Here is a 13,059-nt window from a genome sequence, read left to right as displayed (position 1 = left end):
GTGAAGAAGACTACATGGCATCACTGAACATGTCTGAGAAAACATTTCTGAAGGCAGATGAAGAAACAGCTGCAACTCTGATAGTGTACCATCAGGAAACCCAAGGGCATGTTGCCCATGAAGGTGTAGCAGAAAGACACGCAGCAGCTGTAGCCCTGGGACCCAAGGGCATGTTGCTGATAAGGGTGTACCAGAAAGACATGTATGACACAGTTCAACAGAATATATCTAAGAACACCGCTGCTTTGCTTGGGGGAAAAAAGACAGGCACTGGACAATTTACAAATGCGATGCATAACTTTAAAGTAGTACAAGAGGTTTCTACACAGATTGAAAGTGTGAAGGCTTGCTATGGCCAGGAAGGCGTAAGGCTTAGTAAGAAATCACTAATTAGTATTGAGCGATTGTTTTTTCAGAAGCTCAACTGAAGGCAGATGCCGACAAATCAAAAAGCCTTTTGAGGAGACCTATAACGATGGTAAATAGACTAGAAGGCATACTGTGTGAAAATGATTTTGGGACTTTGTTTATCTTACAGAAACTATGGAGGCAGGAGAGAGTACTAGATATTATTCAAATACTTGACGTCAGAAAGAAAAGGAAGAACCATATCTCTGAATATTTTAGGAGAGCTGAGCACACACAGCAAGGAGATTTAATTGCAGGGCCTTAAGTGCATATTAAATTATTTGGGGTGGATAGCTTATATTTGAGCAGTTCAGCAATGGAATACTCCACCCATTTTCAAGAGCTCTGAATGAGAACCTACCAGGAATTTATAGGGCATTTTGTTCCAGAACTGAGTGTTCAACCATATGACACAAGAGTCTATATAATTATATATAGCATAGGTTAGCAGACTTCAGGCTTTTGGATCTACTTTATTTATTACTATAACCCTAAGGTCTGCCATTTCTTTTTTCTGGGTCTGTAGCTGCCACTTCCAGCTATTATTTTGCACCTGTCATTCATTTCTAATACAAACTCTAAAACTGGTCAGCAGATATGGGTAAAAGCAACTAATTATATTCCAGGCGAGGCCCACAAAAGGCTGAAAGAAAACCAGTTAACATAAGGTCAGTAATGATCATGCTTTATCTGCAGTTTACTTGCAGATCATGTTTTACTTGCAAGTTAAAAAAAAAAAGGGAGCCTGAAACTTATTCTGACCTACTGAAATTCACCCAGAAAGCTACCAATAAAATCCAGGATACCCTATGGCTGTCCCTGTTATAAAGGATAGCCAGTTTTCAGTCCACACATATACACAAACACACCTCATTTACAGGAATTATGTGGCAACTAGAACTGCATGCACCCAACTGAATAAAATCAATGCTACCTTAGCTCCATTGGAGCCTTAAATCATTACTGTTATAAAATTTATTTGCATGCATAAATATTTTACATTGTTTCTGTTCTCAAATATACTTAATTTTATTTCTGTGTCATGTATTTATTACACCTTTCTCTTTCTTGCTAAAACAAATAGACTGACTCTTTTTTTATTGATTCGCTCCCTATAAACCCCCCACGTCTTTACATTTCACTCACAAGCTCCCCTCTTGAGTGATGTTTTTCTCTCAGATCACACCTTCTCAAAGCCTTTCAGAATGTTGAAAGATACTACTAAAATGTCTGAGTAGCTCACTTGTACCATCTATAGAGCAGCAGCAAGAGTAGAATTTTCCAACCCCATAGTAATGAAATGGTGGTAGTCCTGCTGTAGAGATGATAGCTACACTCCAGGATGCAATCCTGTTTGCTGGGATTTAAGTCAGATGAGATGTGCAATTGCAGAAATGGACTGATCAAGGACAGCAAATGAAAAGTATCTATGTAAAAAAGGAGGTGGAATGATGGAGGAGTGTTGTGGAGTCAGACGGCTGCTTTTTCAGGATTCTTTCCTCTGGGGAGAATTTAAAGATTAGATTAACACATCTACTTTGCTGTGCAGCCTCCATACACAAAATGAGTATAGAACTGTGCTAGGATTATTAACTATAAGGCTATAAATGAAAGGGAAAGCCTGATATGCAGGTTCCATCACTGTAATGGCTGTTCATGTGGCTCTATCGTTCAGATGACACCATTAACCCTTACTTAACCAAAGTAAAACCTTTAAACTACAATATGCTGATATTTTTGGTACTGTATTTGGGGGTGGGGTGGCCCTGCTTCTTTTGCCTTCAGCTCCACCTACCACTGGATGTGAATCCTGCAAACTTTTCCAAAATGGAATCTGGCTCTTGGCTTAGCAACCAACTAGCACCAAAAACATCACAATACAGGCACCAGGCAAGCCTTTTTGGTGAGAAAATACCACAGAAGGAGCACCACCACTGAAAATACACTCTCCATCGTAGCCACTCACCTCATGTCATTTGGCAGGTCCCAATGACCCCAAAGAAGAGCCTTTAAAGATGATGTTTAGCCCAGGCAGGTGGCAAAACGCTGTCATAATTTGATTATATCTATCATCACGGTTAACAATGTTGCTGCCTTTTTTTTGAACCAGTTGAAGTTTCCAGACTATTTTCAAAGACAGCCCCTTGTATAATGAGCTGCAGTAATCCAATTTAGAGATTATCAGTGCATAGGTAACTGTAGCCAGGCAAGCCCTATCTTGATAGGTTCACAGTTCGTATATCAATTTAAACTGATAAAAGATATTCTGAGACACTGAAGTCACGCACCTCAAGAGACAGTGCTGGATCAAGAGCATCTGCAAACCACATACCTTATCCTTTAGGGAGGGTGCAACTCCCTCCAAAACAGGTTGAACAATATTTAGCTGGGCAGACAAACCACCCATTAATCGTACCTTCACCTTGTCTGGAATGAATCTCAGATTATCGGCCTCAATTACTGGGTTTCCACAAGGGGGGAATAAGCTATCCATGGTTCTGGGATGGCTCGATAACCATGGCAACAACCCACCCTCATTGGGTTTACGCAACACAGCTAGCCACACCAGCGAGGATAATTATGCAAATCTTCCCAGTATGCAACCAGCACATGTGGTGAGGGAAATAAGCCATTGTAGCTTATTTCTCCCTCCATGTGAACATGCCCACTGAATCTGTTACCATGTTTAAGTACTGGTTCAGTACATTCACTGCCTCACCTAGATTTGTTGAAAAAGAGAAATAGAGCTGGAACATATTCACATGTTGGTGACACCTCTTTGGATAGCTTCTTTCATGTTGATGTTGAACAGCATTGGGAAATAAAATAGAGCCTTGTGGAAGCCCATACTGTTCTGCCAAGTGGAAGAACAATAATCCCCTAGCACCACCTTCTGGAATCAACCATGCAAGTAAGGACTGCAACCACTGCAACAAAGCACTTCCAATTCCAGGCAGCACATTCAGATGGTTGATATTGAAAGCCCCCAAGTGGTCCAAGAAAATCAACAAGGTTGCACCCCTTCTGCTTTCTATCAGCAAAGGTCATCTCACAGGGAGACCCAGAGCTCCATCACATCTACGTCCCCCTCCCTGCTCTGAGTCCACAGTTTTCTCCTCCATTTCCTTAGTGAGTCTAGCACTGGGCACTTTCACATCTGCACATTGTTGCACTATTTCATCTCATGTATCTTTTCACCTGTATCGCAACTGTGCCGGCGAAATCTCCCACCCTGCTCCCTATGTTCTCCTTCCCCATGCAGTTAATTTTGAAATGTATTTTTTTATTTCTGCACAAATACAATAGTACGGCAGCCTGAAACTCCACAATTATGGTAAAACAACACACAATGCTTTCCCCTAAGATCATATTAAACAACATAAGTGAAGAGAAAGTATTACAATTAGTTTTGTTGGCATGGCAATGGGAAGCCAACATTGTTCTGGTCAGGAAACTAGACATGCCTACTCAGGAGTAAGAACCATAGAGTTGAATGGGACCTAGTCTGGGCAAGGGTGGCGGTGGCCTTGCTCACCTTCTCTGTGGGGTGTTTGGGCACCCTCTCTCCTTCCCCCTTCATGTTTGAGCAGTTGAGCAGAGAACTGCCCCACCCTCCTCTTTTGTCAGCCGACACACATGCCCCCAACAAAAATTGGAATGGTCTGATATAGTGCAAGGACAGCAATACATGGGATGTAAGAACAGCTTTATTTCTGACCGAGGGGGGGGGGAAACAGTCTTTCCCCGCTGCAAAATAAAACAGAAAAGGGAGGGGAAGAGGCAAGATGAGTGCAGAACAGGGACAACATCATGTGAGTACTGCACTGCAAAAACACATACAAGGCATGGCAAGAGTGCGATAAATTGCTGGTGTGATGGAGTTGCATTCCAAAAACAAGCCTAAGAACCTAGTTGAAATTGAACTGTAAAATAAGTTTCATCCAAGAGATCATCTGGATTTGGCCCCTGGCACGGGGTGGGGGCAGGGGGGGGTAGGGAGTTCCAATCCGGATCAGGGCCACTTCTGTCAGCTATTTGCATAGAAAAAGACTTCTATTGTTTAGCACTGGGAAGTTTCTCTCCCAATGCAGATATCAAGCAAGGTTGTCTCATCCAATCAAAAACCAAGCAGGTGCAAAGTGTTAAAAAAAACCCTACTCCCCAGCCACCCACTCACCAGGGTCCTGATTTAGAACAGTGCCCCTGAACCTGTTAGGTATTTCTAAAATAAAAGAATTCACACAATTGGAACCTGTGTGAATGGTGCCTTGCCTGGTTTGACCATCAGTCATTTCTGTAAGAGAGAATATAAACTTTCATAAAATTGCCATATTTGAAAATGGATATTAAACAACATATTGGTTAAATTGGTTGCTTCCCTCATTGAAATTAAAAATAATATTAAGAGTCAAATTTTCTATGATTTTCTCAAATTTGTCATGAACTGCTCTGCCCCAAAGTCCACAAAGAACCATTTCTCCCATTGCACACTCCAGATTTATTTCACTCGATTCAGGGGGGGGGGGGGAAATCTGCTTTACTCCAAGGAAGAGCAATTAATATATTTAGCAATCAGACTGATTCAGCGAGCATTTTTATATGTATGCAAAGAATTTTGTATGCAAAGTAGGGCATTTATCATTTTCTCTTCTATCACACTGTATCACAACTTTTTCAAGTCAGGGAAGCTTAAAAAGCAATTTTTTTACACATGGACGTAGTGGGACTGAGTAGGGGAGAGCGCTGTGGGAGGAAACAAAATAAAAAACCACCTCATCAGGAACACAGATTTCCGCTCTCTTATCTCTGAATCGCAACTATGAAGTTGAAATAGGAACAGAAGGCTCTAAGTCTAAAGCAATGACATAAACCGATTACTATAGGTGATTACATGGAATGTTGTTGCAGAAGTAGTAGCAAAATTTTTGGATTGAGTAAAAAGTTGTTGGTGTAAACTTTTATTTAAAATTGAAAGTGGGTAAAGTAAAACTAACTACACACACAAAATATGGAGGGAAAACTTCACAGAATACAGACCATTAAACACGATTGTGCAAATAATACAAGCCCAGTTGCAAAAGTGTAACTACAACAGACTGCTAACTTCACTTAAATTATCCCAAAACAGCTAATATTCAATATGATGTGTACTTTATAATTAAATAAATGCCAAGTAAATCATTAAAAGAAATGTCAACCCATTCATTGGCAGCTGCTTTCCTTTCTAAAGAGGGAGGGAGGTGTAGGAGTAGGGCAGCTAGCAAACCCCACAGCGGTCTGCAAAGTCACTAGTGGGAAAACAACAAAGGCCTTTCCATGCAACTAACACAGATGTGCCCATAGCAAAACTGTCAGAAACAGTTAAGATGACAGCTACTCACAGTTCATTATTTCCTTCTCACAGGTCACTGGGTGACAAGCTGGGTCACCATGCTTTGTTGGCTGTTACAATTCTCCCCCAACAACCTCTATTCAATTTAAATAAAGGTAAGTTGCTCAATTTAATATAATAATGCAAACAACTGCATCCTTGCACTGGCAGGGGAAAAAATGAATACAGAATTTACATTACTTTTGTACCATGTTGAGTTAGATTTGTATTGCGGTGTATGCGAGAGGAAGAGGGGAAAAATGATTTTGAATTATCTAGCTTAAACAGAGAGCAGAGTAATTTTGTCAAGATGCAACTAAAGCATGTAATGAAAGCTAATTTGTCCCCAATTCAAAGCTTTAACCTTTAGAACATTTATACAGCAGATAAATCATGAGGAAAACCTTGGATTTTCAGTGAAAAGTTTTGTTTCATCATAATTTTCCCACAAAGTAAAATAGGAGGGAAGCATATACGTCTATTTTTCTTAACAAAAACACAGGAACCCCATGTGTTATGCTTTTAGAAACAAAACAACATTGCATATGTAGAATTTTTAAAAAAACATTTTCATTCAAAAAAAATTAAAGTGCTTTTAATTACATTCAATATTTCACCCACAATTTATAAGAATCTTTTTTTCTAATGGAAAGAGATGGGTGACAAATTTTATCAACTTCAAGTCCAAAAGATATTAAGCTTTTGTCACTAACAGCAACTGAGTGGAATTGAAGAGATCGCTTTTTAAAAGGTATCTCCTTGAAAGTGGGCTTAGCTACTAAACCTGATGAATTTCTGATGTGGGACAACTGATTTTAAAAAAAGAGGAAGAAAGGCTGAATTTGAAGCAGGTAAGTTACCCATAAAGGTCATGGAGATCATTCATATACTTAAAACTGTGTGGGACATTCAGCTGCTTCCCTTAAGTGGAATTACAGCACCCAGCTGCAAACAGGATGAATACACTTTACAGATATGCATGCCAGTTCTGCACATATTCATGTGGATGCAACCGTGGATATAGGCTTGAATTTAGATTTGCTTTCACACAAAAGGGATTTCTCGCCCCCTCTCCTCCCAACCCCATCACCTACACCCAGAAAAGCTGCTCCTGAGGGTTGGATGACCCTATGGAATGATGGCATGAGAAGCCATGTGTACAGGAGCTTTGCTCTCTTAAAGTGCCTCTACCCATTTTTGCCGATTTCCTCTTCTCCCTTCCCCTAGGACTCATCCATTCTAGAAGGTCCCCTGACTTCAAGGGGGCTGCAGTGGGGAGGTGGGGGTGGAAAAGTCCCATCACATAAGAAGAGACCATGTATGCCACTCTGGATCCAGGGGGTATGCTGACAGTGACAGTTTGCATAAGGCAAGTAGAATGTTGCTCTGCCTCTGAAGCCTTTCCTTGCAGTCCACCACCATTGTGACATGCTAACACGTCACTTCCAATGCAGGTTCAATATGACAAGTGTTTTCCACTTCCTGCCCATTGGACTTTGGAAAGAACTTACCTGAAGGGCAGGAGAAGATCCTATCAGGAAAAAAATTCCACACCACCCTAATTAATGAACAGCACTTTGTATTGTGAAGTGTTCGTAATATATTAACTGTCTTGTGCTTATACAATACTATTCTGCTGCACAACATTTGGTGAATCCTGGCGCTTGTCTACATGGGCACTTTCCCCCTGCGGCAGCTTTGGAGTGGCGGCGGGTGATCTACATGACGCAGCCGCCACTCCAAAGCGATCCAGGGGCAAAGCCCCAAAGCTCCGCTCTAAAAAAGTTGGGCAGTTGCCCTGACTTTTTTAGCTTGGAGCCAGGCTCCGTGCCTCTGCAGAGCCTTGTTAAGGGGGCGGGGGGAAACATTAAAGGGGGGGGTTGGATATTCTGTGAGGGAGGGAGCACCCCGTTCCTCCTCCCTTGTTCCCCCTCATCTAGCTGTAAATGTGATCCTTCACATTTACAGCTTTAAAAAAGAAAGAAAAGAACTGAAGAATTTAAAAATAAACAAACCCATGGAAGTGGGGGGCACGGATGCTCCTAGGCACCCCAGAATTGCTGCATCTGTGCTCGGGTGGGCGGATGTGGCAGCGGCACTGGAGCCTCCCGGAAAGCCTGCCTTGGTGTTCCTTCCACTGTAGACGGTCGAAAGGAGAGTCAAGGCGGTGGCGCGCTACCTCGTGCCGCCCCGCACTGCAGACCTGACATTGTGAAGATGAGGGCCTGGTGATTGTTTAAGTGTATACACTAATACGTTCACCTAAGGATGGCACAGGAGTAATGCTAACTAGGGCTAAGGGATCAGAAGCAGCCTCTGGGACAGTGAGCTCCTTCTTCTCCATCCTCTTATGCACCAATTTCCCTTGCACCTCTAAACCAGAATTCAGGATTATAACTGATCACCACAAACCTGGAGCGGTATCCAGTGGTGCAAGATGCCGTAGTGCAAGCAGGGCCCACTGCTTGTGCAACAGAGATTTAGCACTTCTGTGGGGAAGCCCCAAAATGAGCAGAAGCACTTGCTTCTGGAATGGGGCTGTCAGGAGTAGGTTTCACCACTGCCATGAGACCTCGTCATTTTTAGCAAGGGTTTAATTAGAACTAGTTTGGAATGTCTGAATCTGTGCAGGCTTATTGCTATTGGGTTCTCACAGACAGCTTCGCAGCCTCTCAAGGTCATGCTGGGTTATAAGAACCTACTCCCATCTGCTCTTCTCTCAGAACACTGACAGAGATAAGCTTGCACAGATTCTGACATTCCAAGCTAGTTCTAATTAAATCCTTGCTAAAAAAGATAAGGCCTCATGGCAGTGCTGAAACTTACTCCTGACAGGGGCAGGTTGGCGAAGCTTTCTTATGGGAGCTCCACTGACTCATTTCGGGTTGCTCCCAGATGCACGAAATCTCTAATGTGCAAGCAGTGAGGAGCCGTGCTTGCACAACAGAATCAGTGGGTTGGCCGCTTGCGGACAGTCACCATTGGATACAGCCCCTGAACTAGGAACATAGGAAGCTGCCATACTGGGTCAAACCATTGGTCCATCTAGACCAGTATTATCAACCTTGATTTTTCTCCTGGAAATGCCAGGGACTTAATCTGGCACTTTCTGCAAGAAAAGCATGTGCTCTACCATTGAGCTATAATGTTTATTTTTAATTAACTTCACACAGAAAGCTAAACCATGGATATAACGGCTAAATACTGAGGTTTATTAATCTACAATTTCTTAGTTATAGTACTAATTTCTAAAGCTAGTTCTTCATTTAATTTTAAAACAGAGTTTGAAAATAGCTGAAGTTTTGTTAAGGAAAGGCTTTCAAAATCTTCAAGCTAAATAGTAAGTGAATGGTAAATTCAGTTTCTGCTAAGTTTAAAGGCTACATAAATTTAAACTCAGCTTGAACTGGATCAGATTTACGAATGCCTTTTGAGGTGACTTTGTAAGTGAAGTGCTGAACCCCAACACCTTCCAAATTGAGGAGACTGTTGATTTAACTGATCCATTTGGTACTCTGGTTGTAACATGACAACTATGAGATTTTTGGATGAAATTTGATACATACATTCAGGACACACTTCTGCATTTCAGCTTAATAGCCACACCTGTTTGTATAGGGCCAGGAAAAAAGGGAAAATTTGAACTTACCATATATTTCAGAGGTTCTGAGACGGGGAGTTTTTCGTTCTGATAAGTACCTCCTCTCAGTTGATAGGCAGAGTCTTCTAACAAGAATGACATTGTGCGTGCGTGCGTGCGTGCGTGCATGAGGGATGGGGTGGGGACAAGTCCCTGACCAAGCCAGGAAGAAAACTCCTTAGCTCTCTCTCAAACGAAAATTATGTAATACAAGAAACACATTCAATGGTAGAAGTACACTAAAAGGTGCTCAAACATTAAAGAAAAAGAACATCCTAAAAAGCTCACACTGGCTGTGATCAGATGTAACACTGACCCAATGTTTAGTATTATAAGAATTCATGTACTTGGAGATTAAGGGTTAAATCCAACATAGTACTAGCAGACATCTGCTAACACAAGAGGACATTCTCCATCTCTACTCCCTACTGCAACCCTCTGCACTACCCAAAAATGTGCTCCAGAGGATTTCACAGCACTCCAGAACAGGTTTTAATAGCACACAGGATGCTGCAGGAAAGAGGGGGGATTGCCCCCTTCCAATTCCACTTATGGAACTGCCTCCATTAGTGGAACAACATCATCGGATATAACCTTGAGATAGCAGATTGGAAATTGGTATGCATATGCAGGACATCATTCCACAATTCATGTTGAAATCCTATGTTGACCCCTAAGGGAGCTAAGAAAAATCTGAAACACAGCAGAATGCAAGATCTCCAAGCAAGAGACAGTGAAATGAAATCTGGCATGCAAATTTACAGCGTAATTTTCCATTTGAAGTTTGAACACCTCAAAGCCTCATCCATTCTCAAGGGGGAGAGGAAAACCATGAAAATATATTATAATATTAGGATGCATGCACAAAGCAGCTAATATTCATGCAATTCTCTATGTGAGTACTAGATTCCCACTGAATACATCTAGTGTGCTTATTTTGAAAGCTGTAAGAAATTATTTAAATATTGTTCACAGATTCCACATTATTTTAGCCTGCCAGCCCTCAATACCATAAAAGTTCAGAGTTATAAAGATTTTTGTAAATTAGTTTTGGTTTTCTAACCTTTTAAAACAGTGTATCATGTTTTAAGTCAAAACTATATCAAAATTATAAATGCCAGACTCTTATAAATGTATCCCTAGCAGAAAAAAACATGTTACCTTGTATGACACCAAGGGAATTTATGATAATTTATTTTACAATGCCTAGGGAATTTATTTGACAGACGTCTTAGAAACAGAAATAAAAAACAATGACCCAATGCAATAAATAATACAACTTAGTAGTATTGCATGATTCATCCTAATAAGTTAACAATAAATACCTCAATAATCATAAAGATAAGTGTACACATCATTTTTTTAACTGCATAAATGTCACCCCTTTTCATTAGTTTTGGTCAAAACTCCATGTCTCCTTGCAAGCCAGAGGGCTTCTGAGATATTTCAATAATATTCAGGAAATCAATCTTACACAAAACTGAAGGAAAACATCTAATGTCATTGAACAATAAATATCAGTTCTGTCAGTAGCTTACCTTTGAGCTGAGGCCTTAGGATGTTTCTCTTCCAGTTTCTTCACCAGTGCCACTGTCAGCTGCCTATTCTCCCCAAAGGGACCTTCAGGCATTAAGTGGGCGTCCAAAGGTCCTGAAACTTGCTTCTCATTGCAGTTGGAGACATTATTTTGTAGAACCTAGGAAATTAAGAAAAAATATATCATTAATATACTGTTCACCATAATAATACTTATTCTGAATATAGCTCTTTTGGCAGGTACAGAATTTTAGCAAATTCTATTATCTCATGGGGAAAGCAGCTATTGAAAAACAGGGGGTGAAGTTCTATCTTGGTTCTTTCCTATTTGTACTTCTCTTTCTCAGATGTGTGTGCAATTCATATTCAAGTTAAATCATTTATTTAAACAAATGCATTCAAATAATGAAGAGTTATATCATCTCCTTTCAAAACATTTTCCCATTTAAAAACACACACACAACACCACTGGTTCTGACCTGCCTCCGGCTTGATACAGTGACCTCTTCTGTTGAGTTGCTATCTGTCTCTTCGTGAACTGTAGACTGGGCCCCATGGTGTGTACGGTATTCTGTCTGGGTCACCTCTTCTCTTACATTTAGCTCCTCTAGGTAGGTCAGGACAAACTCAGGGTAAGCCTGCAGGAAAGGACAAAGACAGAGTAGGAATACAAAGTTATGTATATTCCTAAACATTTCCTCAGTTCCTCACATTCACAAAAACTTTTCGGCTCACAACAATAGATATACAATAAATATGTGGATTATAACATGTAACAAACATCACCATTTGTTAAAGATGTAATTACTTTAGTTGATATTACAAATAGTCACAACACATACTGGGCCCACACCCCTTATCCTCTTATACCTTAACGTCCTTTTAATTAAATATGTACACCCATGCCTGTACTTTTTACCTAATAGAAGCCCTGCTATGCAGGCTGAACATGAGTTACACTGGTGAAACTGAGAGACTAGGCCAATGCATCTGTGCACTGGCATATCTACTCAGCTGATACAGGCCTGCTGGTGTAAGTTGAAAATGGAGTGGAGATGTGGGATGGGACAGGGGAGGAATGGATTTGCATGAAACCCTGCACTCCTTCAAACCACAGTCCTACCTCTGACAACAACCGAGGATTCAATGGAGAGGGGAAAAACACAACAAAAGCACTACAACTCTGCCCACCCTACACACCTCACAGTGATGGAGTATTGGACTTGTTGTAACTCTGCACCCAATCACAGCATGCCCATGCCCATGTCTACTTTCTCAACAGGGAAACCATGGCCAAAACATAGGGTGCATGGCATGAGGATATATTTCTCTGGCACCAGGTCATGCACACTTAGAACACTCAAGGGAAAACTTTGGTGATGAGGACTATGGAAAAGGCCACATTGCACATACAGCCTGTCTCCAGGAGACAGAAATTTGAGTACCTTGCTGACACTTGCCTTCCGAGGACTCTTACAGGTCCTCTGCCTCAGGACTCAAAACACAAATACCCAATGCCAACTCCCACTCCATTCCTACAAGTAAGGAATGTACAGATAGAACACTATGCAAAAATAGGCAAGGCAAAGGGAACTAAAATATAACAGCTGTCCCTGTCCTCCATGTTTCTCTCCCACTCCTTTGCTATATTTAAAACCTGCATCTTTTCTGAACTGTATTGGTGAAACACCCCACCCCACCCCACACACAATGGCTGGTTGCAGTACCTCCCACACAGGAGACTCAAAGGGAGATATAGACTTTCACTTGCAGCTATGTTTCCTGTTGGCAGTTGATATGAGCTCCATCCCAACTATTGCTACTATTGGCCAAACACTCATAAGCACTTTTGCCTTGCAAAATCCCAGCCTGAAATTATCATTAGAGGGAAAAGGCTAAGTCCTGCCTCAATCACTGCAGGCTTCCCACAAGCAGAAGGGGTCGGGGCTGAGGCAAAATCCCTGGCAGAGCACTCAGGTATCGCATCTCACCCTCCCCTATCACTTCCTCACAAACCCCTGCTGATCATCCAGGTCTAGTGAACATGTCTTCCAGCTACTGAATACTGAACATGATTCTGTCACCCTTTCCTCTCCACAAGCAT

The 13,059-nt window shown here is 41.4% G+C and overlaps 1 protein-coding gene across 1 annotated transcript in view; it reads right to left on the bottom strand.

The window, feature by feature from the left end:
• DCDC1 (doublecortin domain containing 1) overlaps positions 1–13,059 on the bottom strand; it is a 282,616-nt gene that overhangs the window by 110,938 nt on the left and 158,619 nt on the right. Inside the window, exons 17-18 of the mRNA XM_063118422.1 lie at positions 11,435–11,593; positions 10,958–11,115 (exon numbers count right to left, since the gene is read on the bottom strand). Of these exons, the coding sequence (XP_062974492.1) occupies positions 10,958–11,115; positions 11,435–11,593 (317 nt within the window). The remainder of the gene's footprint in view (positions 1–10,957; positions 11,116–11,434; positions 11,594–13,059) is intronic.

The sequence above is a fragment of the Elgaria multicarinata genome, chromosome 2 (assembly GCF_023053635.1).
Source record: "Elgaria multicarinata webbii isolate HBS135686 ecotype San Diego chromosome 2, rElgMul1.1.pri, whole genome shotgun sequence".
Lineage (NCBI taxonomy): Eukaryota > Metazoa > Chordata > Lepidosauria > Squamata > Anguidae > Elgaria > Elgaria multicarinata.
The sequence above is the reverse complement of the archived record's forward strand: the minus strand, read 5'-3'. Positions and strand labels throughout refer to the sequence as shown.